The following is a 25,726-nucleotide window of genomic DNA, read 5'->3' as shown; positions in this document are numbered from 1 at the left end:
TTTTCCATATGAAGGCAACCGCGCAGCGCAAGTGTGAGGAAAAAAACTGTGATGAAAGAAAAGGTAAACAAAAGTTGAAATAAGATAATATTTAATCGATTCTGAAAGAAAACAGTTAATACACCAAACAATTTTACAGCAGTTATGACAAAGTTTATAAACAAATGGGATCGAACGCATGGAAAATATATAAATAAAAACAAATATTCATCGCTTTATCACCTCACTTATTTTTGTTAAAAATGTCGATTTATATTTCAAATGTTTTAATGTTTCCATTCTGAATTTTTTTCAGGAATGAAAATTCATAACAGTATAGAATTTTTTTTAATACGATAAAGTACCGAATACTTAATGGTTTCAGAATTATACGAACTATTTTAAAAGAGAGGCGAAAGATACCAAATGGATATTCAAACTCATAAGTCGAAAACAAACTGGCAACGCCATGGCAACAAACGAAAAACGACGAAAAGACAAACATTTCACAAAACACAACATAGAAAACTAAAGACACAGGGATAATCAAACTCTTAGTCGAAACGAACAAATTTAAGTTCGGTATGTAATACTTTTATTTGGTGAAAAACACTTGTGTATTGTGGGTTGTGTATTGTGGATTGAGATCTCACAAAACATGTTTAACCCCGTCGCATTTTTGCGCCTGTCCCAAGTCAGGAGCCTCTGGCCTTTGTTAGTCTTGTATGTTTTTTTAATTTTAGTTCCTTTATATGTTTTGGAGTTTAGTGTGACGTCCATTTTCACTGAACCAGTACACAATTTTATGTAGGGGCCACCTCCGGGTGCGGGATTTTCTCACAGCGTTGAAGACCCATTGGTGGCCTTCGGATGTTATCTGCTCTTTGGTCGGGTTGTTGTCTTTTTGACATATTCCCCATTTCCATTCTCAATTTTATTGTATCAAAATATCAATATCTCGGCTTATTATTGACCGAATTTCTTGATTATAATGAGATGGCGAAAGCTGTAGCCAGGTCAGCAGGGATAGCATTAAGTTTACTAATTGTAAAGAGTAAAGCACATGAAGGTTTCCGCTTTAATACATATACCAAACTTGTTGATAGCTTAGTCTGGTCAGTTATAAGTTATGGTGCAGCCATCTGGGGCCCTAGAGATTTTTCTTGCATTAACGCTGTTCAGCACAGAGCTATCCGTTTTTTTATGGGTCTTGCTAGATATACATCTAGTGACGCCATTAATGGGGATATGGGTTGGAAACCTCCATGTGTTAAGCAGTGAAGTTGTGGTTTTACACATTGGGCTAGATGTAATGCTATGTCAACAGATAGAGTGAATTATAAAGTATTTCGATGGGCTTTTAGAAAATGCTATTTATAAAAAGAAAAACTGGTGTAGCAGAATTATGACAAAATTTGGAGAAAGAAATTTAGATTTATACACTAATTTAGATAATGCGTTGCATAAAAATGTTATAACACAGTTAGAAGATTTTTTATTTGAAAATTTTAAGGTAAATTGGCATAATAGAATATTATCACAAAATGTTGGAAAAAAATATGGACTTATGAATTGTTAAAAGATATTTTTGAAACAGAGATGTATTTGAGGAAGAAAATTTTAAGTCGATACAGAAGTGCATCTGCAAAATAAGGTGTGGTGTTGCCCCATTGCGAATAGAAACAGGTTGCTATGAAAACAAACCTGTAAATGAACAAGTTTGCTTAGTTTGTTATGATAAAATTGAAGATGAGAACCATGTTTTATTTGAGACTGTCCTTTATATGCATATTTGCATGAATGTTTATTTTACGAAGTTAAAAGAAGTAATAGTGATTTTAATATTTTATCTGATGATGACAAGTTTATATATCTTTTTTAAAAGTAATGATTGATTTTGAGGTGGTTGCCAAGACCAGCTTTGATATTTTAAGTAGAAGAAATAGTTTTTTATATGCTTGATTGATGATACAGGGACTTTCTATACTAACTTAGTATAGAAAGTCCCTGATTGATAGTTATGTTTTACAGAACTGAAATATTTATAGACATGACAAATGTAGTTATATGTTTTTACAGAACGGAAATGTTTTATAGACATGATATATATATAGTTATAATTTATTTTAATTTCTATAATAGTCTCTCATAATTCTTTATATAATGGCACTTGTATTTTAACTTATAAAATTACTGTTTTATACAATATCATACAATGTATATATTATGATAATTGTATTACATGTATTACAAGTGGTGAGACTTTAATAAAATATTGAATCTGAATCTGATAGCTCATTAAAACCAGATACCGCCTTTTCTATGTCTTAAATAGGTAGCCATACAGCCTGTGTCATAGAAAATGCCGGATATTACCGTTTGTTATGAATTTTGTTGCTACTTTAGTTATCTCATATCTTTCTATCTTAATGAATATCGTATTTTTGTGCACTTTTTTGGAAGATTTATTCACCTACTACTGACACTAGTATAGTATAATTATTAGTCCCAGTCTGCTACAGTGTTGGTGCGAGGTCTGGCACTTGCTGACTGCATGTATAACTTAATTGTGTCTGTAAAGGGTTCGAACCTTTACAAAGGAAATAAAATCGATGGAATTTCAAATAAAAATTCTGCAATCCGAAAAGTGAGCTTGATATTTTCATATTGTGCCTTTTACTATTATGTCGCACAATTGAAAGTAAATGTTGACCCTCTATTATCTATTAGTAAATATGCATTGGAAATAATAATAGAGGGCCGAAATTTATAAACTGCTGTTATTGTTATATCATATGGACAAGCGCATACGTTTTGTAGACTATTGTTTGACAGTGTGTCTTTTCGTCGTTTTCCTTTTTGGTCGTGGTCTTGTCTGTTAGACGGCATGTTATTTTTCACCTTAAAGTTTCTCAATGTCCAATGATAATCTTTTTTATCACTCAACCACAGTAAAATCGACTATAACACGCAAATTGTATGCACATTTGATCAGTCACCGTCGGACCATAATTAATTCAAATATAAAAACGAAAAATAAACGTTAGTGCGAGTGGGGTTCGAACCCACGCGGAAATACTTCCATTGGAACTTAAGTCCAACGCCTTAACCACTCGGCCATCGCACTGTTACATTCATTGCAGAAAATTAAATCATTATACTTAATAATTTTCTGATTTTAATAATGTTCAAAGAAACTTAGATGAAATATCAAAAAAAATAATTTAATGTTCTTTCATTATCATGACTGAAAATATTTCCATCCCGCGCACCTGTTACAAATATGGCGCGTTTCTATGTTTCTTAGTGATGCGCCATCTCACGTAAACAACCGGATTGTTGTCATCATGGCGGACACTTTTACGATGGGAAGGAAAATTTTAAGAATGTGTTAGATATTGCCTAATTTCAGCATATGGATTCAAATATCTCAACATTTTCTTGTGAAGAATATGGGAATGGACATTTTAAAGGACGGGATATATTCAATTTCATTTATTTTTAGTCTGTAACAAGGAGAAAAGTACATGGTTTTTATTTTCATGAGATCAAATTATGACAATACAAAGATGATATAATATTGTGTACAGAAAACATTTGTTTTTAACCAATATAATTTTACGATATTGAATCCTGCAGTACTATTTAATCAACCCAGACTTGACAGCAGATTAATTACATTAATTTAATTACATTAACTTGAATTAATACCTGGTTTTTATCATCAAGTTCTAACAAGTTTTTAACAGAAATTATTTGTATTTTCTTCCTGAATTTACATTAAATGATTAGCCTGATGGGGAAATGTTTTTCATGCCTCAAAAGAAAAACCCAGCCAAGAAGGTGAGTGTTTTAATGGAAATTAACCTTTTGAAGTAATATTAAAAAAAAAAATGCCATGTTGTACGAGGTACATGTACAATGTATTTATATTTTATTTTGTGACATCATAAGCCTACATGTATGTATTGATGTTCTGTAGGAAAATAGGATTAAACAAACTACCAGTATGTATTAATGGTCGTTTAAACTCCAGGAAGTCTCTCAGCTACACCTCATATCTATCCTCAATGAGAACCTAGCCAAGAAACTAATCACGTAAACAGTGTACCAAAATGTATATTTATAGATTATCGATGGTTTTTCAAAAGAGAGGGTGTTTCTCAGCTACAATCTCATCGATGTGCAACAGCCCTGAGATGAGATGTGGCCAAGAAACATCCTCGAGTTTGAAAGACCATTGATAATGTGTTTAATGCTATATTGCCTGTGACATCCTTGATGGTTACATTTACAATAGCGTGTGTTCTCTCAAGAGAGTAGCATGATATGAAAAATTATCACAAAAAAAGAAAAAAGACGCAAAATAGCGATAACATGCATTAAAATCTAATTAATTTTTGTTTGTATTAAACATTTGATGAGTGTCTATTGTGAATAAAGGTACAAAATGTACATTGTACATGCTGGATATATTTAACTGAGGCAGCAACCTAAGTACACAAACAAATCTTGAGATATACATGTAGCACATCTAGAAATACTTAAACATATTAAATTACATGGATTATGGGGTTATTAATCATGTTAATATCTACACTGTAGAAATATTAAATTTATAATTTAAGCATACATATACATGTAGTACATGTTTAAAGGGTGAATTAATTATAATTGACTTTCTGTTTTACAGGGAGGTAACATTAGCTATCTTGGGTCTGGACAATGCAGGGAAAACTACTGCCACAAAAGCTTTACTTGGAGGTTAGTATATATATATGTTGGTGTAATGTTAGTCTGAGATTGCTCTGATGTCTGACAGCCTTTTTTAGGACTTGCTGAGCTGTTGGATATCAGAGCACAGTCCATATATATGATATAGAAAAAATGGAAATTGTCGTCCAAGTCTCAGGGCAATAAGTTTCTGTCCATAAATCTAATAGATCCGTTCAAGAAGATAAATCAGACATCCTTCGATTCCTTATACATGTTATTCAAGTACATACTTGTTCATACCTCCTGTAGCAGAAACCATCAACTCACGGCCACCATTTTTTTGATTTTCACAGAGAGACTTTCACTTTGAACAAGATATTGCATTCTCACATTATTTCCTAACAGCATGAACAGTACTTGTAATCACGTACATGTACCCTTAATGTACATTGGTTAATATGCCCTTCATTCATGTTATTTGCATTAGATTGGATGAGGAGCAAAATCTCATCAATACAATGTACATGTATATCATGTATATATATGCAGGTCATTGAAATGGTATGCTTAAATAAACTTCCAATATTCTGTGTGCACAGAATGAAATAATGTAGTCACATGACAACTTGTTTAACAATTGAAAGGACTAAAGCAAAAAATTGAGGGTTGAAGTGAATAATGTTTCCTTTGTGCTACAAGAAGATATTAAACAGATTCATTTACAATGTACATGTAGCTGCAACTGTTGAAATTTCAGGTGAGATACATTTTTTCATACTGAATAATTCTCAAGCACATGTCAAGTAAGATTTAAATGTTTCTTACTATATACAATGTATGTAACATAATTAAATTTAAAAATTATCTAAATAAATCATTATATCCTATTGTGGAAGGATAACATTGTTAATAGGAGTAAGCATGGTAAGGGCAATAAGGCGTTTATTTGGTCCAAGTACTAATGCAAATGAAAAAGTTAGCAGGCATGTTCTTGAATTGGTCCTAACTTTATGTATACTAAGGAACAAGGTGTTTAGAAAAAAAAAAAAAAAATCACATTTATTAAGTTACACGATGGCAACAGACCATGACCAAATTTGCATAATTTTTGTTAAAATTTCACAAATTTCCTTGTTTTACATACATCAACTTAAAGGTTTGTATTGCATTGGAAAAGTATGTGGGCACACCAGAATCAACTTTATTTTTTATGAGATTATGTTAATAGCTTATGATTTATAATAAAGCAATTTTTATACATTATTTTGTTGTTTCTTGGCTGTGCGCAATATATTATTAATGTTCCCACAAAGGAAATACAAAATGTATGGATGGAAAACTGCATATATTGAGCAGTTTCTTCATTTACATGAAAACGGTGCATATTATGACGCAAAGTATTATAAAAATTCCTGTGTACAGTGGATTCGTTTATTTTCGTGGGTACCAATTTTCGTGGATTAAGGAAAACTTACATGTTCGTGGATATTTAATTTTGTGGTTTTGCTGAAGTCTGTAACAAGCCTATAGGAAATTTGCAATTCGTTGAACATTTGAATTTGTGGTTAATCTGTACCCACGAAATCCACGATAATTGGTATCCAACGAATAACAATGAATCCACAGTAATTCATTTATATTGACAGCATACATTGTTTACATATATTCAAACATAATGTGTAAATTTAAAATAGTTTTTAAAACCTTTATTTTCTTGTGCCAAAAACTGGCTTCAATGCCCCTTCTCTGTTAACATGGTTAATGGCTTTATTTAGAATTGTATCTTATTAGAATTTAGAAGAATTACATTAAACATGTTAAATCATCAATAGATGCCAGGCTAACAACATTCAAAGCTTGTTCTAATATGATACTAATTATATATTCACTTTCTGATAGCATTTAGATTTGCATATAAAAAACTCTTCTTTACATTCATATTGATCTGTTATAAATTAAAATACCAAAACTAAACAAAAATGAAGTTTGAAACATAAGTTTGGAATTCATGAGTATTTTGAATGTCAATTGTAAATGTTAAGTTTGCATACTGTCATATAAGAAAGCATTTGAAATAACATCTTGACAAAGTTGTGTGATTTTTTCTGCGAGATCAAATATTGGAAAAATATTAACGATATTTTAGCAATAAGCATAATCTATATTTTATTGTTTTTTTCATGTGTCCTTTTGGTGAAAGTCACATGTATAATTTACCCTGTTTTGTGCCAAATTGGAAAAAAATGCTAGAAATTATGCTTATTTCATTTTTGTTCCTGGGAATAACTGTACATTGTACTTTATTAAATCAAGAAACTTTTTTTCTCACATTCTGTCATGTTTATTGTACATGTTGTACACCCATGACATACCCCTCCCCCTTTTATGAACACCTCTGTCTGAACTTATTGATTTTGTTCAAGAGATAAGATTGATTTTCTCTTCCTCATTGTCATACATGTGTATTTAGAATTCAAAGTATCTGCAGTTCTGTTAAATTGTTTGAATGTAAAAAATAAATTGATGAAAGTAAATATTAGCATTGAATCATTGAATAAAAGTAAACATTTCTTCTTTGTATGTTTTATTACATTTATGACATGTTTATTTGCAGATACATTTATAACCATTTTAACCCATTTAAAACCATTTCAATTGTGATAAAAGCATACTGTGGATTCATTTATTTTTGTGGGTATCAGTTTTCATGGATTGAGGAAAACTTGCATATTTGTGGATATTTGATTTCGTGGTTTTGCCAAACTCTGCATACAAAGCCTATAGAAAATTTGTAATTATTTGAACGTTTGAATTTGTGGTTCCCCTGTACCCACGAAACCCACTAAAATTGGTCTCCAACGAATAATAATGAATCTACAGTAGTTTGAAACAAAATAAATTGGCTTCTCTGATAAAGTACATATATGCCAAAATTGAAATATGATAAAGCAATAAAATGAGACCAATTTTTCTTCTTGGTGCCTTATTTTTACCTGTCCAACAAAAGTAGCACAAGATGACATGCATGCTTGCATTTTTATGTATATTAGTGTTTATTTCTTCTGTCAGATGCCAATGATGACCCAATAAATTTTGAGCTTACAAGTCTTGAATTGGACTTTTGAAAATCAAATTTACCTGGTATTGAATTTTTTTCAGAGATACAATGTATAGCCAAAACAGTTAAGGTTACAAGTGAGAGTCTGAAACTGGACCTTCTTTCTTTTTTCAGAGACCCACCATGACACAACACCAACAGTTGGTTTTACAAGTGAAAGTCTGACTTTGGACCATTATGAAATAAAAATCTTTGATTTGGGTGGTGGGAAAAACATCAGGAGGATATGGAAGGAATATTTTGTAGAAGTTTATGGAGTTATTTTCGTGGTGGATTCTTCTACGCCAGAGAGAATCGAGGAGGCAAAAGTGGTCTTGAAAGGATTACTAGAAGACGATAAAGTAGCAGGGAAACCCATACTACTGTAAGTTAACTTATTTGATGATGACTTAAAGTACATTTGTAGATGTGAGGTATTGTCAATGATATAAATGTAGCAACCAAAAGATGCCAAAATCTAAACGACATCTTACAGTCAGCCTTTATATTTGGATACTTGATCATTCTGTCACAGTATTCAGCATCTATGCAGTACCACAGAAGAAATTTGACATGCATCGATAAGATATCAAGGCTCTATGAGGATTGTCTGAATCAGTAAAAATCTCTCAAATCAAGGATATGATCATGAGACTATAGAGACTGTCTCACCGAGGAGTATGGGTCAGCTAAAATTTCTAGACGACTACATTTGAATGAAAAAAAGTACATTTTGGTGAGAATTCATGACTGCCAGCTAAAAAAACATTCTGAAATCACTTAAGCCTTAGAAAACATCTTAATTTTCTATTCTTTAAGACAATGTTTTAAAAGTTTTTGGCCATTAAAAAAAAAAAATTCTAACAAGAATAAAAGAAAATAGCGAAAATCTAAATAAGATTTTTTGTTGTTCTGAAAAAATTTGGATGAGGTGACTGGAGGATTGAGAATCTAGAGATTTTTTTATTATGAGTCACCTAGTTTATCTCATATAGAGTATTGTGCTCTTAAGGTACCACCTGTTCTCTGTATATTCAATAGATAACATATACCAGGGTCATACTCAGAGTGTGATTACTATAAATCACCTTTTTTCACCGTAATTCACTCAACACCAGCAGCAGTGATCTTTAAGTGAAATACTATGCTTTATAAAAATAAGAAGATGTGGTATGATTGCCAATGAGACAACTCTCCACAAGAGATATAATGTCCTTGTAGATTTGTGAGTATATTACAGCTGAATAATTTTTTAGAGCAATATATATACATGTTTATATGATTTTTGCAAGTAGAAAATAATTTTAATATAATATATATATGATTTAACTGTTTGATTCATTCAATCTTGTTGTTGACTTTTGGTGATATCCATTCCAATGAAATACATAACATTTCTTAATTATATGTCAATGTATATTTGTAGACTTGCCAATAAGCAAGACCACCAAAATGCCATGGATGAAGTTGATATATGTGACCAACTTGGCTTAGAAGATTTAGTAAATGCTAATAAATGTCCTTGTAGAATTGTGAGTATATTACAGCTGACTAATTTTTTAGAGCAATATATATATTTATGTGATTTTTGTGAGTAGAAAAATATATTGATATAAATCACTGAGAATATAACATGTACTTGAATCTTCTCATATCTGAATACATAAAAAAAAAAAAAATGTTATCGCTAAGTCAGCTGGAAAGTGCTAAACTCAGAAAAAGTCTGTGAAAAATGATTTACTGTATATGTTAGTTCAGAAATTTTGTGTGCCATTTTTGAACAATTGCCAGATTAATTGGGATTTCAGAAATTGGTGCATACAAATAATGCTATTAAAATATGACATGCACATTTTTTGCTTGCCAAACCTACATTGTATACCGTTGCAATTTTTGCAATGATAAAAACTTCACAAAACTTCTACGTTGACAGTAGATTACAGTTTATAGTACTTGTAGGGCACGGTTACTGTTCAAGTCCAAGAAATTAACAATTTACAAGAGCTAATTCCTCAAAGTTTTTATTTCATAGTAAGATGTTGGATTTAATAGAGATGCACAGTCCAGCGTACAGTTCTAGCTTTAAAAATTCGCATTAAAATGAACATATCATTGTGTTCTAATATTCAAGTTGATGTACATGATTGTAAACTACCTTCAAAAACTTAAACCTGAAACTGAACATATGACACAGAACATATTGCCCCCTTCTACAGTCAGCGGTACGTAAAATCAAATAACAGGGGGAGAAGGAGGTGGATGTCATCCTGATTTCCGGAAAAGAAAAACATTCTTTACCTGATTCCGAAAGATAAATCATTAATTCCAGAGTACTGATTAATTTTAATTCTGAATTCCTGCAAACATATAGGCCCAAACCCGACATCCTGAAAAAAGTCCTTCCCATTTCAAATAACATTAATTAAATCAAAACACATTTCTTTGACCTGTATAAAATATTTTCTGCTTTAATTAGGAAACATGTTCAGCTCTTAAAGGTACTGGTAAAAAGATTGATAATAATATAAAAGTTGGACTGAAATGGATGTGTGCCACGTTAGAGCATAACTGGCTTGTATACCAACCTCGCGTGGAAAAGGATATGGAGGTCGAGGCTGCAAAGAAACAGAAGGAACTAGCTGAAAAGAGGGAAAGGGTACGCAAGATAAGAGAAGAAAGGTACAGTGAAACCTATTATAGAATACTGTAAATTCAAAAATTTTGCATGCACTTATTATTCAATTGTTGAACAAACAAGAACATTTGAGATTATTGTGATTTCAGGAAATGCTATATAAAAGTAATAATATCAAAATTTAAATTCAAGGTTTGATTTTTGCAAAACCTATTTGTGTATATTTTTCACAAAAAATAGGTCAGCATAGATAAAATTGTCAGTTTTCTTTTTATAGCAGTCATTCAACTTATTGTCCTTAAATGAAGATTTTTACCCTTCTTTGTGTATTGGGCAAAAAGTAAAAGATAGAGAGAAACTGTAAACAGAAAAAAATTATCAGCAATAAAAGATCAACAATAAACAGAAATTAAGTCATGAATTATATTCTATTCATCAATGTTAGAGAGTGTCCATTGTTGAAAAAGCACAAAGACCTAGGTGAGAGACACAGGCTCTTTATAGCCTCTCCTTATAAGGGCTGTTCCAGAAAAAAACGTATTGGGGAATCACTTTTAATTTCACCCAGCAATGCATTTTTTTCTCCCTTTAATTGTTCAAGCTATCTTTCTAAAATAACTACTACCCATCAAATTCTAATAAAAATGCCTAAAACTTAATGTGTTTCTGTATTTTATGAATTATGACTTAACAAGTTCAAGTGGTTGATAACAACATTATAATAATAAATAATTAATATTCATGACATTGACATTATTCGTTTCATTTAAATTGCAATTTTCTTCATTGATTTTTACAAAATTTTACAAAGCTTTATTTAATATTTCATACTGATGCATAATTGTAGTGTCTTCAGTGTGTACAGATTACTTAATTTTTGATGAATTTTTATGGTGAAGTGAACTTAACAAATATTAAATCAGCACTTCCCAATAAGAGGAATGATACATTAAGTCATCACTATAACATGCTAAGTTTAAATACAAAAGATTTGTTTTTTTGTTAATGAAAAAAAATTTGTGGAACTCTTCATAGCATTTACTATGACAAAGTTACTGATTAAAATTATATGTATATAAACCTTTTATAGTCAAGAAGTATTGCCACCTACCTAATTTTTTAACACTCAAGTATGTATTGAAAGATGTTCTTGGTCATTTATCATTGATAGAGAGAAGAAAGAAGAGGAAGAAAGGAAGAGGTTAGGGATAGAAAAACCTGTGAGTGACGATGAAGACCAATTAGACGGTGATCCATTTAAACGTGTTGATGTTAATAGCCTGAATGAAAAGGTACTAATTTCTTTTAGGATATAAGTTGTTAATATTAAAATAACATTATATTTGCCACATTCTTTAGGTGCCAGCTGTCACTAGTTAGGAATTCAGTGGTTGTAGTTGGTTGCTGTCATGTTATATTTGCTTATTTTTTTAAGCTTAAATCAAGTAGTTGCTGAAGTTGCTTACAAGCTTGTCATTTAGTCTTTGATAGATAGTTCATACCACATCTCCTTACTTTATATCTTTTATGATGGAGAATACAAAAATATCAGAATTATGGAAAAGATATTGTTTTGTACATAATATGATATACAGCATTTGAAGGACTATAATTGGCGAGGGAAGGGAAGAAAATTTAGTTTTAACTGTCCTTAAAGATCCTTTGAATATGAGCCTATGGCAGACATATTGATTAAAATTGATTAAAGAATTTTTAAAGAATGCTCAGCTTTTCTTGTTTATTTAAACTTTTAAGAAAGTCAGAATAGTGCAAACTGCCTATTTATTAACACTTAAAGTAATGCTTTGGGGAAATATCTTAGATTTCATTTGTTTATGGATAAGTTGTATACACAAATATAATTATTACTGATTTAACTATTTGTAAGTAGCCTGTATTTTCAGTCTTCGTGCAATTAAACTATCATTAGAATGATAAGAAAACTGTGAAATGACTCAAAAACTAAAAGTGCTTTGTTTTGTATTTTGACACTATGATTTATATTCAGTTTATACATGTATGTACACATATACATTAGTGTTGTAGTGAGCTTTTTGTTTTGAATGTTGTTTTTACTACTAAATATTTGCAGACAAGGGGGATTTTCTTCAACATTTGAAAATTGTGTCCTCCATATCGTTTATCGACATTACCAGTTGATTTGATTATCTTGAATATTTTTGTTGCAGATAATCTCCCTTGAAAGTTAGTATTTAAGTTTGCTGTGTAACCATGGTAACTAAAGAGTGATGCACAATACTGCTGTTTGCTAAAAGAATAGATGCAAATTTCTCCTTTAAATGAAAAAAGTTCCAATATTTTAGCTTGTAATAAACTTTGTTTTGCCAGTGATGAAAGTTGCCTTTCAGAATTTTGAGTTCTCATGATCAATGCTCTTTAACTTCGTACTTTATTTAGCCTTTTAACTTTATTGATAGGAATGTCACTGATGAGTCTTCTGTAGATGAAAGGCGTGTCTGGCATACAAAATTAGCCTGGTTTCTTTGATGATATTTTCTTATAGCATATGGAAGTGAATGAACACAAATTAGTTAGTGTCTAATTTGTAATTTCAAGCAGTTCTCATTTAATCTTGGCAGTTCCTTTTCCCCATTCTATGTAGTGGGCATGCCATTTCTTTCATTATAAGACATTACAGGCAATGTTGACCTTGGATTTTTTTATTCTGTTCTATTTTTTGTTTTTTTAACCGGATTTTCGAAGGAAACATTTATGATTCTGAAATGTTTTATATTTTTGGCTCACCCATGAAAATTATAATAATTTTTCTTAAGAAAAAATAAGTTAAGATTTTGAACTCAAAACTTTTGCAAAATGTGAGATTAAATTGTGTTGGCAAAAGGACAATAAAAAATGCAGGTGAACTACTTGTATAATGTGGACTCTTATCAAGTTCTCTTGATGACATAACAGATTAATTCTGCAAGTAGCTTGAATAACTTGTCAAACAGAAGCAGATTGCTGTTGACTTTTTGTTTGTTTGTATTTAAATTGGACGATGGTTGAATTTATGTTATCTATTTTTTTTATTTAATTTAACATTTCCCTCTGTTGAAAGTTGATAAATTAAATACTGACCACAAAAATCTTTGACAAATGTATGCATTTTTTTCTGGAAATTATATCATAAGTGGTTTTAGTTTAATTTAAAATTTTCTGTCTGTTCAAAGCGAATAATTCAATACTGACCACAAAATATCTTTGACAAGTTTATGCATTTATTTATACATTTTAAGTCAAACAGCTAGAGGAATCAGGATTTATTTAAATATTACAAGCTACATAGATCTCTTTCCCATTTGGATCCATTGAAAAATTGTCTCCCTCTGCATGATTTTTTACAAGAGTTGTCTTTCTTTGATGCATGTTCTAGCTACACTCTCTAAATTTTCGTGTGAACTATTGATTTTTTAATATTTTTAATTAAGAATGAAGCTTCCTCAAGCAAAAGGTGACTTCAGATTATTTTGGCTTTACTGCTAAAGCCTTTTTTTTGGTTATGAAGCTCCATAATCTTGTATCAAAATATTTTCTTTCCAAACATTTAGACTTGAGTGTTCCAAATGAAGGTTTTTACAGAGAGATTTGTTATACGCACAGAAATAAGTATCATACATATTAGATAACATAATTCAGAATAAAAATATATTTTATAAGTTTTGATAAATTCAGAAATTATTGTGATGTTTTTATTAATGAGAAAAATGCGCCAGTATTAGATTCGCACCAATTAAGACTTGAATTAATAATTTCAGTAGTGATTTTCATTCACAAAATTTTTGCAATCGCATTAAATAGATCTCACATTTTAAGCAGTAATCAGCTGTGTAATAAATGCACACATTAATTCTGAATTTACAGTACACTGAAATTCTGAATATCTTATGATTATGAGATGATAGGGTTTAACTTATAAAAAGGATGAAAAAATATGTGATAGTTTACTGTACAAGCTAAAACATATCTGTCCAAATAGAGATACAAATTTCTGAATGAAAAGAAGGAATTTAACTTATATCAATTGCACAGCCACATATCCCCAATTAACGGTGACATGTTCATTAATGTTAACAAAGATATATATTGATTGTTGTCAAAACCCAAACATTTTGCACATAATTATAATAATAAAATGAAAAATAAATCACATTTACATGGATATTTGCATAAATATGCTGTTATAACATCACAAAAATTATCAAAACCTTAAATTTTTTTAGCATGCTGCATTGTCACAAAAACGTTGTACATTATTCACTTTCCTTGAATGTTCTTTGAATGATGTGTATTTAAGTGTGTAGTACATGTATACGTGTATTTGTTATCGATTCTCTGGTCATTCAATCAGGTTTATGTTGTTTATATCTTAATACAAGTCAGTGGTTTTTGTGTGTATATTTTCCCAGTGAGCAACAATAATATAATGCATAGGGAAAGTTTATCCCACCAATTTTATCATAGAGCGAAAATACCTAGTATAAGATAGATAGGCCTACAGATTTTTTAAGAGTTTTAAGCCAAATTTTAAAATATTTAGATATTTTTCTTGATTGAATTTTTTCTTATATAAAATACTTATTCACATTGGACATACACAATTAAATAAAGTTACCATGTCCTTTTCATTACTTGATTAGAAATTAAGAATATAGGAGATGAAAGTTGAGGAAAGGGACATTGGAATACTATTCTATTGTCTGTTTATACATGTTATACATGTAGACATCTTTTGTAACCAGTATTGAATTGTGCCTTTACTAAAATTATTTTGTGTATTTATGGGAACTAACAATAAAATGAGATGTACACTACAGTAAACTTAAATTTAGTTATTACCATCTGTCAATGCTGGAGCAAACTGGAGTTGGCAAAGTTTCTGGTTCCCTGTGCCTATCCTATTGATAGTACATGTCATTTCGTATGAATTGAACCTTCTATATATCAGAAAAAATATTTAGGTTAACCTATTGGATTTAATATTTTTAGATAAATCTCGAATTAATTTGAGATTGAAGAAGTGTGCTGCCTACTGTGGGCAGGTGGAAATGAGTTTATACCTGAGTAGAAAAACATGAATAACTGGATATGTTGGGGTATACATCAATGAAAAAGGACCACACAACATAAAATTCAAGTCATATAGTAGTGTATTTGTACATGTTATAGTAGAACGTCATCAGAAAAAGTTTTGAATATTCATTGCCAATTTCTTTTGTAATTTTTATTGCCTGATTAAAAACATGTTTATTTTTTATTATAAAAAAAATGAGACATCAATGAAATGCCATGATTTATTTGTTTAATTTTCCTTACAGGAAAAAAGAATGAAAGAAGAAAAGAGAAAGAAGAAGGAATTAGAGCTGAAGATGTTAGGACGAGATACCAATGATAATAACACTGTTAATAATGACCTTGATGAATCTGAAGGTGAAATAAGGTCAAGTCGGTCTTTGAAATATTTAGGTCTACGTAATGGATTAAGTAATGATGAAAATCACATGAACAATGGAAATTTAAACACACTAAGTAGTGAAAACAAATTACCTTATGATTCTGAACAGGATAGTGACATTGACACAACCTCTAAGAAAAGTCGTCGCGCAACGCCACGGTTACCTCCCCTTCAGAAACCATTAGGTACCAAGTTTTCATCAGAAGACCAACCAACAGGAAAGAAAAAACGCAAGAAAAAGAAATTGAAAGCTCTACAGGAAAAAATTGAAGAAAATGAGGACATGGGAGAAATTTTTCAACCTTCAAAGCATTCTGTTCAATCTGTTTCAAAGATTGAAGTGAATACACTTAACCCTTATACTGAAAATCAAAATAGTTTCCATAGTGACACAAATCCTAGCAAACATATAGTGGTAGGTAAAACGTTATCTTTTGACAACGAAACGGAGGAAGATACGACCCCAAGGTCACATAAGGTCAAAAAGAAAAAAAAGGTGAAGTCAAAAGGAATTCATCAATCCTTTGATGATTTTCCAACGCCTAGGAGTATTGAAGCAGCTGAAAATAACACAGATTTTGCAAGTTCTTTATCATACCGTATTGACAACGAAGGTAAATTAATTAAAAAAGGAAAAGATTGATTTATAGTTAAATGATTTATTTAGGATCATTTGTACTTCAAAGGTACAATTATTGAAGAGAAACAAACACTCATGGATTTTGTGGTTGAATAAAAACCATGAAATTTTAATACAGAAAAAAACAGCAAATTTCTATTCAATTCATAAGTATATGCAATATAAATCATTGATACTAGTTTCCATGTTCATGATGCTATCATTGTTATGACATATGTTATAACAAAATACATAAACTTTTAATTTGTAAGCATCAAAAATACTAAAGGATAACCAAAACTGTCTGAAGGTCGACTTGTCTTTGAGATTTTAAGTAAGCCAAGACAACTTTACAAAATCATGCACTATAGTTCTATATGAGGGTCGTAATTGGGGTAGCTTCACGACGAATAACGGTAAAAAATCTTGCCAAATGACGTTAACGGTAATTTTTGGTGCATGACGATAAAAAAAATTGACTGATTTTGACGATTCACGTTAAATTCTTTTAAAAAAAACAGTATCGGTTAATTATTTGGGACCTCTGACAAATCACGTTAAGGATATTTTGACGAATCACAATAAAATTTTAACCAATTTGATGTAACGGTAGCCAAAAATGGCTGTTTGACGCCTGACGGTAAAGGGCATTTCTACCCTCCTTTATGTGTCATTGTTTTTGGACTGTTAGTACCCAATGGTATCTTTTCTACACTTTTCTAGTAATCATTGTTGCTTGCTGTTTGCTGTTTTAAAATGTACTTCGGATTGAAATGTTTGGTGTGTTGATTAAAAATGAACAAAAGCTGGTTTTCAAATATTTTATTTAAATTTTAAGTGATACATTCTTTTGGCGAAAAAAACTGGACATTAAGTGGTTTTTATACGACCGCAAAAAATTTTTTGTGGTGGTATATTGGTATGACGTTGGCGTCATCCGGCGTCGTCGTCGTCCGAAGACACATTGGTTTTCGCACTCTAACTTTAGTTTAAGTTAATGGATCTCTATGAAATTTTACCATAAGGTTCAATACCACAAAAGGAAGGTTGGGATTGATTTTGGGGGTTATGTTACCAACAGTTAAGGAATTAGGGGCCAAAAATAAGCATTTTTGTAACTTCCAGACATAACTTGTGTGTTAGTGTATGGATCTCTCTGACATTGTACCACAAGGTTCCATATCACAAAGGGAATGCTTGGATTGATTTTGGGGGTAATTGCCTCAAAATTTTAGGAATTAGGGGCCAAAAAGGGGCAAAAAACTAGCATTTTTCTAGTTTCATGACAATAACTTGTGTGTTAGTCTATGGATCTTTCTGAAATTGTACTACAAGGTTCCATATCACAAAGGGAAAGCTGGAATTGAGTTTGGGGGTAATTGCCCAAAACGTTTAAGAATAAGGGGCCAAAAAGGGGCAAAAAATAAGCAATTTTCTAGTTTCCAGACAATAACTTGTGTTCAAGTATATGGATCTCTCTGAAATTGTACTGCAAGGTTCCATATCACAAAGGGAATGTTTTGATTGATTTTGGGGGTAATCGCCTCAAAATTTTAGGAATTAGGGGCCAAAAAAGGGGCAAAAAACAAGCATTTTTCTAGTTTCATGACAATAACTTGTGTGTAAGTGAATGGATCTTTATGAAATTGTACTACAAGGTTCCATATCACAAAGGGAAAGCTTGGTTTGAGTTTGTGGGTAATTGCCCTAAATGTTTAGGAATATGGGGCCAAAAAGGGGCAAAAAACAAGCATTTTTCTAGTTTCCAGACAATAACTTGTGTTCAAGTGTATGGATCTCTATGAAATTGTACTGCAAGGTACCATACCACAAAGGGAAGGCTGGGATTGAGTTTGGGGGTGATGAATCATAAGGGGGTTCAAAAAATTTGAGGGGGGGGGGATTTTTTTCCTTTTTTTTTTCTTTCAAATTTTCCATTTTAAAATGGTTATTTCTGATTTATATGTAAAAGCAAATAATAATGATATGGTTTGAATAGGTAAATTAAAAAAAATTAAGTTCTTAGACCACATTCATTCTGTGTAAGAAACCTATGCTGTGTCAAATATTTAATCACAATCCAAATTCAGTGCTGTATCAAGCTTGAATGCTGTGTCCATACTTACCCCAACTGTTCAGGGTTCAACCTCTGCGGTATTATCAAGCTGGCCTAGCGGAGCATTTCATTATTTCTTAATGCTTCTACTTCCGTTTATTTTGATTTTTTGTTTGTTTGAAAGAATCCAATCCAACTGAAGTCAGGAAACTGAAGAAAAAGGCATATCTAAAGAAAAATAAAACAGGACCATCTGATGAAGAAATTGAAATGGGAGACACCCTCAGGAATACTAACATTACAGATTTCTCATGGACACTGGGTTCTCCTAAAAAGGAGGTATTGTCTAGTGGTAAGTACAACTGTCTGCTTATTTTTATCATTTCATCCTGCTTAATCATTTTTCTACACAAATACAGATAAGCCGAAGTGATATGCATTATATATACATATAGTTTACTTAGTATGAAATAGTAGAATGACACTTTTGAAGGTGCTTGGAGGTGTTTTCAGATAAATATAAATTTTAATAATTTTCAGTTATTTTTATTTTAAAGCAAAACCATCTCAAATATAATTCAGCCTTCTATGAATCCGTCAATAATTTAACGGTATAGTGCCCTTTTTCGGGCAGAAACTTAAAAGAGGAGCTGTAATTTTTATGGTTACTTTCATTATCTAAAATTAATATTCTACTTTTATCATTTGGTATTTTTATGTAATCAACAGTGGATGTACTTATCAGATATACTGAATTATCTCGTGGTTGGTATGTTTGTGTTGGTTTTTCACTCAATGGAATTTTTATTTGCTTCACTTTTTTACACTGTTTAATTTTGACTGCAAAAATGTCACTACTAAAAGTTTGGGAAAAACATGACTTAAAAACAAAAATATGCACCTTAAATGAAAAGTTTGAATTATGTTTCTAATCATTTAATAACTTATTTTTAAGTTTTTGTGTTATAGATGATAATATTTGCTTGATTTCTTTAACAAGTAATTTCATTCAAACAGATTCTGGGTAGCAAGTAAGGTTGCTTAGGTTCAACCAAATATTATGATAGATCAGTTTTACAGATTTTTTTCTGATGTGCTGATTTCAAGTTCAGAAATTCTATTACTGATTACAGGTTGAATGATAATATAAGAAGAATGAACTTGTTTTCAAGATAACAGACAATTCATTTTTGCAATTAGACGTTTTTGATGTATTTTTTTTAACCTGAAAAGGAATTTCACTCATAAAGAAAGTAAATATAAAGCAGAAATAACACATAAAGAGATGGAAATTGAACATTGCTTTCTTAAAAATTATTTTTACTCTTAAGTATGTAGTTAGGTGAAATTAAAAAAATCTAGAATTTGAAATTGATATCATAAGTCAAAAGAGCATTAGTTAAGGAACAAAATAAGCTAAAAATATTGATAGGTTATGGATCTCCTTTTTGAGATATTTGATGTTTAAAAAATGGCAGGAAAAGGCTGACTCAGACTTTTACCTTATATTTAGCATTGGCACTATTATTTCGGTCTAGAAAAAAAATCTAGAATCTGCTTAAATTTTGGAATTGACCTTTTTATAAGCTATTGAAGTCTTATATGAAAAGAAAAGTGGGTGATATGGGACAAAATATTTTACCCTGTATGGTAGGAAGAAACACAAGGAGTCTGAACATCTGACAAAAATTCCTAAACCTGACCTGACTACATCCTTAATGTGCAAGAAAATGTAGAAAAGACTGTTATGATATCAATCATTTGTATTTACTTTAACTAGATTATCTTTACACATGCATCTATTCTTAGTACTGCTTACTGGATTGAGTGACAGTTTAACTGATAAAATATATAATTGTATCTTGGGGATTTCTAACAGTTGTTAAAAAACATGTCTTAGAGTAATATTAAAACATTAGAATTTACATGGATTTAGATCAGTCATTAAGCAATTGATGAATATAACAAAGACGTTCAAAATTGGATATTTAAAATTATGATTTTAATTTTTCAGATGAAGGGCCAGTCCAAAAAAATTGGGGGTTTGCAGAAGACCTTGAAGACACGTTGAATACACCTCCAAGAAGGATTGGAGTACGGCCCAATTTTGAAGATGATGAGGATGTTCTGTTGTAATGAAAATGAAAACTGATTGCATACTTCACCTGTTAGGAAAAGATGACGAAAATTGCAAAGGATTGATGTATATCTTGATATGACTATTCATTGATAGATGTTTATATTACAATGATATCTGTCTTACTTCTGGAGATTTGTATATTGAAAAAAAAAGTCAAAATCATGACTATATAAAAGATATTAACAACAAAAATCAAAGAAGCATTTTTTTTTGTAAAGATCAGTGTTCAAATTTAACATAGCAAGAGTTGTCTTCCTTAGATGAAAAAAAGTAAAAATACTTTTTGATGAGAGAAAACCCACCAAAACTAGAGCTCAAATGTGATCTTAGCAAGCTTTTTTTCATGAATGACAAAGAAATTGTCAGTTAAAAATGAGATATAGTGTTTGTTTAGATATGGAATAAAACCATCTATAATTGACCATCTTATCTAAGGGGAGATAATAGTCATCTTTGTTTTATTTTGATGACCACAGGGAGAATTATTTTAGATGGTTGATACTTTATAAAGGGGAAAAATTATGATTAGGAGATGTGAAAAAAATATAATTATTTTAAAGTGAAAATATTGACTCTTTATATGAAAATCAATCATAAAAAAGTGACATTGATCATTTGTCATACCTTATAATTGTAAGAGTCGACGAAATTTCCATAAAAAGTCCAAAAATATCTTTGAGTGTGAGTTGAGATAAAAGTAAACAATAGTTTCTGTAGAGCATTTTATTTAAGCTGCATTTGTATTGGGTATACTCATTCATGATACAAATGAAGAAAATATTGGAAAAATTATCTTCCCTTGAATTTTTTCTGTAATAGTAGTATTTTTCATGTTGAAAAATTGAGAATGTTGTAAATTTTAATCCAATTTTGCTCCGTCCATTTTACTAAAATCACTGGTGCTAATGTTAAGTGTATTTGATTTGTTAAGAGGAATTGTTTGTCCTTGCATGACATTATATTTTTTATTCCGTCTGAACCCCATGTGGTCTGTGTTTAAGTGTTCATAAGCCAGTTTTAAAGGTAAAATCTTGCAAAATAAATTTTGAAAGAAGTTTTTTTTTTTACCAAACTGGAACTAGTTGTAGTGGTCTTGATTGCTATAATTAAATCATATTTGTCAGTAAAATTCCTATAATTTCGTTAGTTTTTGTTAGATTTTTTTTTAAAAGAGTTAGGTCCCTTGTCATTATCTTAAAATGAGAGTTCCTTGATTTGCAGAGTTTCAAACATGCACTGACACTGTTCTGACTGCGAACTTTGACCATTTAAGCCTTCATTGAAGCAAATGTTAACCGTCAGAAATCGGTATACAATAACAACTCAATTATAAGTACTAGTGTAATTGCTATTTATACTTTACACTATTCATCTATCAGTTCGATTTGTTTGTTTGAAGCAAAACAATATTTATTGCATTATAAAGAGTTATGTCCCTTGATCATACTGTCATTTTTCATTTTTCCAAATGTGATAGCCATTTTTAAATCAGTGCTAATTCATTATTTACATAGCTTTACTTTGTATATTACTTAAGAGTTGTTCCATTATATTATTTATGAGTAAAGAGGAAATACTTTACTTTGTATATTGAAAGGTTGTTTCATCATAATATTTAAATGTAAAGAGGTTTTATTAACTTGAATTTTAGATGAAAAAGTTGTTTTCTATTATAATATTGAAATGTAAATAGTTGTGCTATCGTGAAGCTTTGGTGTTTAAGACAAAGTTGTTAATTATACCCTATATTGAAAACTATGAAGGTTGTTTCATCACATTAACGAAGGGTAAAAAATTCTTGTGAAATATCATAACTTTTTTTATTTATGATGTTTTCTAATCTCAGGTATTCCATGAGTATATATTTCTGTTTAAGATGGATTGATTGTTTACTTAATGCCACATCAGCACAAAAAGGCTATATCACAGCGACTCTGTTTAAGACTGAAGTAGGATACATATGGTGTGTAATTCAATATGATATTGTTTTGACATGAATAATTTTTACATCTAAGTTTTAAACAGAACTCTTATCCTATTTTGAAAGTAATTTTTGATAATGAATATAAACTTTAATAACTTAATTTCTTTCCTATTAAAAATGTCATATGAGGAGACTTGATCATATAGAAAATTTCAATTTACCTTCAGTATTTAGTGCTTCGACAAACTTATAACATACATTTCTTGAATTTTTTGTTTTATAATATCTTATCTATAAATATAAAGAAATTAAGATTCCAATTCCTCAGGCAAAGTTGACCTTAGGTGGTCTTTAGCAATTGATTTAAGGTTCATCTTTGTCATCCTTTGTTTTCAATATTTTGGTTTTTAGTGGTTTTAAGTGTTCCAGAAAAGCACTTCGGACGCACCATATTTTATAAAGTGTTATTTTCATTGGATGGAATATTACTCATAGCTTCATATTTATTTCTGATGATATTTCAAACATTTTTTAAATGGAGACAGTTTTAATTATTTTAACTTAATGTTTATGTGCCTGTGTTGTGTATTATTTATGTGTAACTTTATTTTAAAAAAATGAAATTTTTATCAATGAAATGAATACTAATTATATATAATTTTAACAATTTTTTGCATTATTTCTACAGCTGAATGTTTTAACACATATCATTTAACTTATCTATGTATTATTCATTTAAATGTATTATTCATTTAAATACTTTTGATGTTGTTTTCTTTTATCCTTAATTAGTAAGGGCCATTCTAGTGTAGTAAACTTGTAAGGATAGGATGTCAAGCTATATTTGAATATTGGTTTTGGTGTCGTTTATGACCGTATGTCCAGTTTATTTATGAAGAAATACTCAAAAGAAAATATGTTGGTTAAAAGAGGGAGATTGAAATTCTTTCATACCTAGATCTCCCACAAATTTTTTTTTAATAAATGGAATAATTAATTAATAAGTATGAGGAACCATTATATAGATAACCTACTGTGGATTCATTTATTTTCACAGGTGCCAAATTTTTGTGGACTAAGGGAAAATCATATTTTCTTGGATATTTAATTTTGTGCTTTTGTTTAGGTCTGCGTTCAACATTTAAATTCGTGATTCACATATACCCACCACAAAATCCACGAAAATTGATATCCTACAAATAATAAAGAATTCACAGTATCTGAACTAAATGTAATCTATATTGTTCTTTTCTGAGTGACTTGCAAATGTGTGGGATGTGAATTAGGCATGGAAAAGAAGGTTCCTGTTTTTTGTAACCAATGCTCCTTATGGTTTTTGACTAATGACCTTTAAACTTCTTTATTAACATGTAAAACATACAACCCACTTTCTTCAAACATTTAATTTTAAAGGAATGATCAAACTACTCAACAAACTTGGAAAGCAAGTTCACCAGTGTTATGTTGAACATGCTATTGAAGAAAAGTTCTGATCGATTATTTTAAATCATTTTCAAAAGGTTGGGAACTGTCTATTTTGGTTTTGTTATTGCACATTTGTTACAGAAAAGTAAAGACCTATTGTATTATCAATGAACGATGTTGAAACTTTGGAGGTTTAATAAAAATGGAAAAATTTATCCCTGGGTTGACCGTTTTGAAACATATTTAAGGGAAATGTCACACATGATGTACTTGTATATAAGAACTCATGTGTGGGCACTCCTTATATCAATCTGTAAGATGCATAACTCTATTCATGTTTTATTTTAGGTAAAATACGTAATAAAACATGTTTTACTGTCATTATTTTACTTGTCATTGAATGAAATATTGTTTTTTGGAGAAAAATAGATAAAAAAATGGTGAACTGATACAACAGGGTAACCACAAAATATAATTGGAAGAATAGCAGACAATATCATGACAAAAAGCAAAAGATGAACAGGCAAACAATAGTCTAGTAATCATAACACATACATATGAAGATTGAGTAAAACAAAACAGTTCCTAAAATTAGTAGTGAACTCAGGTGCTCCGGAAGGGTCAGTAGTTCCTGCTCGACTAGTGACAGCTTTTAAATTAAGGAGATAATGCAACAGACTTAAGAGTGTTGCTTAATGTCTCGTGTCTCACCCACAGGCAATAGAAAATTTATAAACCTTCAGTATATTTAGATTCTCTAACCCTAATACATGAGTGAAAATAAAGGTTTACAATTTGTAAATTTTTCTGGATTAATAGAAAGAACATAGACATTGGAAATAAAAAAAATCCTTAAAAGGCTTTCGTACTAATACACAGTTTTTAGTAGCTCATGAAAAATTGAGGCACTAGTATCTGGTTTATATAAGACACATAAACCATCTGTTCAGCCAAACATATTTTATATCATTCAGACTATGTAGGTTTAACTTTAAATGGGCATAGATCAATTTTATTTTTCATATTTTTTTTTTTAATGAAAAGAATGTTTGTATTTCCTCAAAAAGAAGTCATTATAATTGTTAACAAGAATTAAGAAAGTGTTTTTTGGCTTTGGTTATATTGTTTCAGGTAAAAACTATAACGTTACTACAAATTAAACCAATTTAGATTTTGGGGCAAAGATTGAGCAGTCGAATTCCAATAACTACTAGATGGTTAGCCATATTTGAAACGTTTCTCGACCTGTTTTGATGAGTACACTCACAGCACTGAAGTGAGGTGTACATTCCATTACAATAAGAAGCAATTTATTGATTAGATATCAAATATCTAGATACAAGAGGATAGCTGTTCATTACCATACTTTCAAAGAAAACAATTTTATTGAATTACACAAGTTGCAGAGTCTTGTATAAATTATTTTGGTCTCGTGCATCACTGAAGAGATATTTATTGTAGAAGAGAGTCGAAAGATACCGAAGGGGTATTCAAACTCGAAAAGTCGAAAACAAACTGCCAATGCCATGGCAACAAACGAAAACGACGAATAGACAAACAATACACAAAACACAGCAAAGAAAACTGAAGACTGAGCAACACAAACCCCACCAACAACCCGGTGTGATCTCAGGTGCTCCGGAAGGGTTAGCAGATCCTGCT

At 30.5% G+C, this 25,726-nt stretch overlaps 1 protein-coding gene and 1 non-coding gene across 3 annotated transcripts; one reads left to right on the top strand and one right to left on the bottom strand.

Annotated features, from left to right (window-relative positions):
* Window positions 1-3,023: 3,023 nt before the first annotated feature.
* Trnal-uaa (transfer RNA leucine (anticodon UAA)) lies at window positions 3,024-3,106 on the bottom strand. Its single transcript has one exon. It is a non-coding gene; the product is annotated as a tRNA-Leu (tRNA).
* Window positions 3,107-3,302: 196 nt separating this feature from the next.
* On the top strand, window positions 3,303-24,445 carry LOC127726524 (ADP-ribosylation factor-like protein 13B). Of its 2 annotated transcripts, XM_052233901.1 has the most exons (10): window positions 3,303-3,822; window positions 4,673-4,743; window positions 7,928-8,177; window positions 9,219-9,324; window positions 10,269-10,471; window positions 11,599-11,719; window positions 15,764-16,514; window positions 18,760-18,927; window positions 19,305-19,340; window positions 20,590-24,445. In XM_052233901.1, the coding sequence occupies exons 1-10, from the start codon at window positions 3,764-3,766 to the stop codon at window positions 20,709-20,711; spliced, it is 1,887 nt and encodes a 628-aa protein (XP_052089861.1). In that variant the 5' UTR covers window positions 3,303-3,763; the 3' UTR covers window positions 20,712-24,445. The 2 variants fall into 2 exon arrangements, with proteins under 2 accessions (XP_052089861.1, XP_052089862.1); XM_052233902.1 differs by lacking the exon at window positions 19,305-19,340.
* The last annotated feature ends 1,281 nt before the right edge of the window (window positions 24,446-25,726 follow it).

This window comes from Mytilus californianus, unplaced genomic scaffold, assembly GCF_021869535.1.
Source record: "Mytilus californianus isolate M0D057914Y unplaced genomic scaffold, xbMytCali1.0.p SCAF_18, whole genome shotgun sequence".
Lineage (NCBI taxonomy): Eukaryota > Metazoa > Mollusca > Bivalvia > Mytilida > Mytilidae > Mytilus > Mytilus californianus.
Note: the sequence above shows the minus strand (reverse complement) of the source record. Positions and strands in the feature narration are given on the sequence as shown.

What these genes read in the sequence shown, in the direction of transcription:
- LOC127726524 (XM_052233901.1), top strand. Translation starts at nt 3,764, where the DNA reads ATGATTAGCCTGATGGGGAAATGTTTTTCATGCCTCAAAAGAAAAACC. An exon ending in CGCAAGATAAGAGAAGAAAG is followed by an intron (nt 10,472 to 11,598) that starts GTACAGTGAAAC and finishes TATCATTGATAG; the next exon opens with AGAGAAGAAAGAAGAGGAAG. An exon ending in ATACCGTATTGACAACGAAG is followed by an intron (nt 16,515 to 18,759) that starts GTAAATTAATTA and finishes TTTGTTTGAAAG; the next exon opens with AATCCAATCCAACTGAAGTC.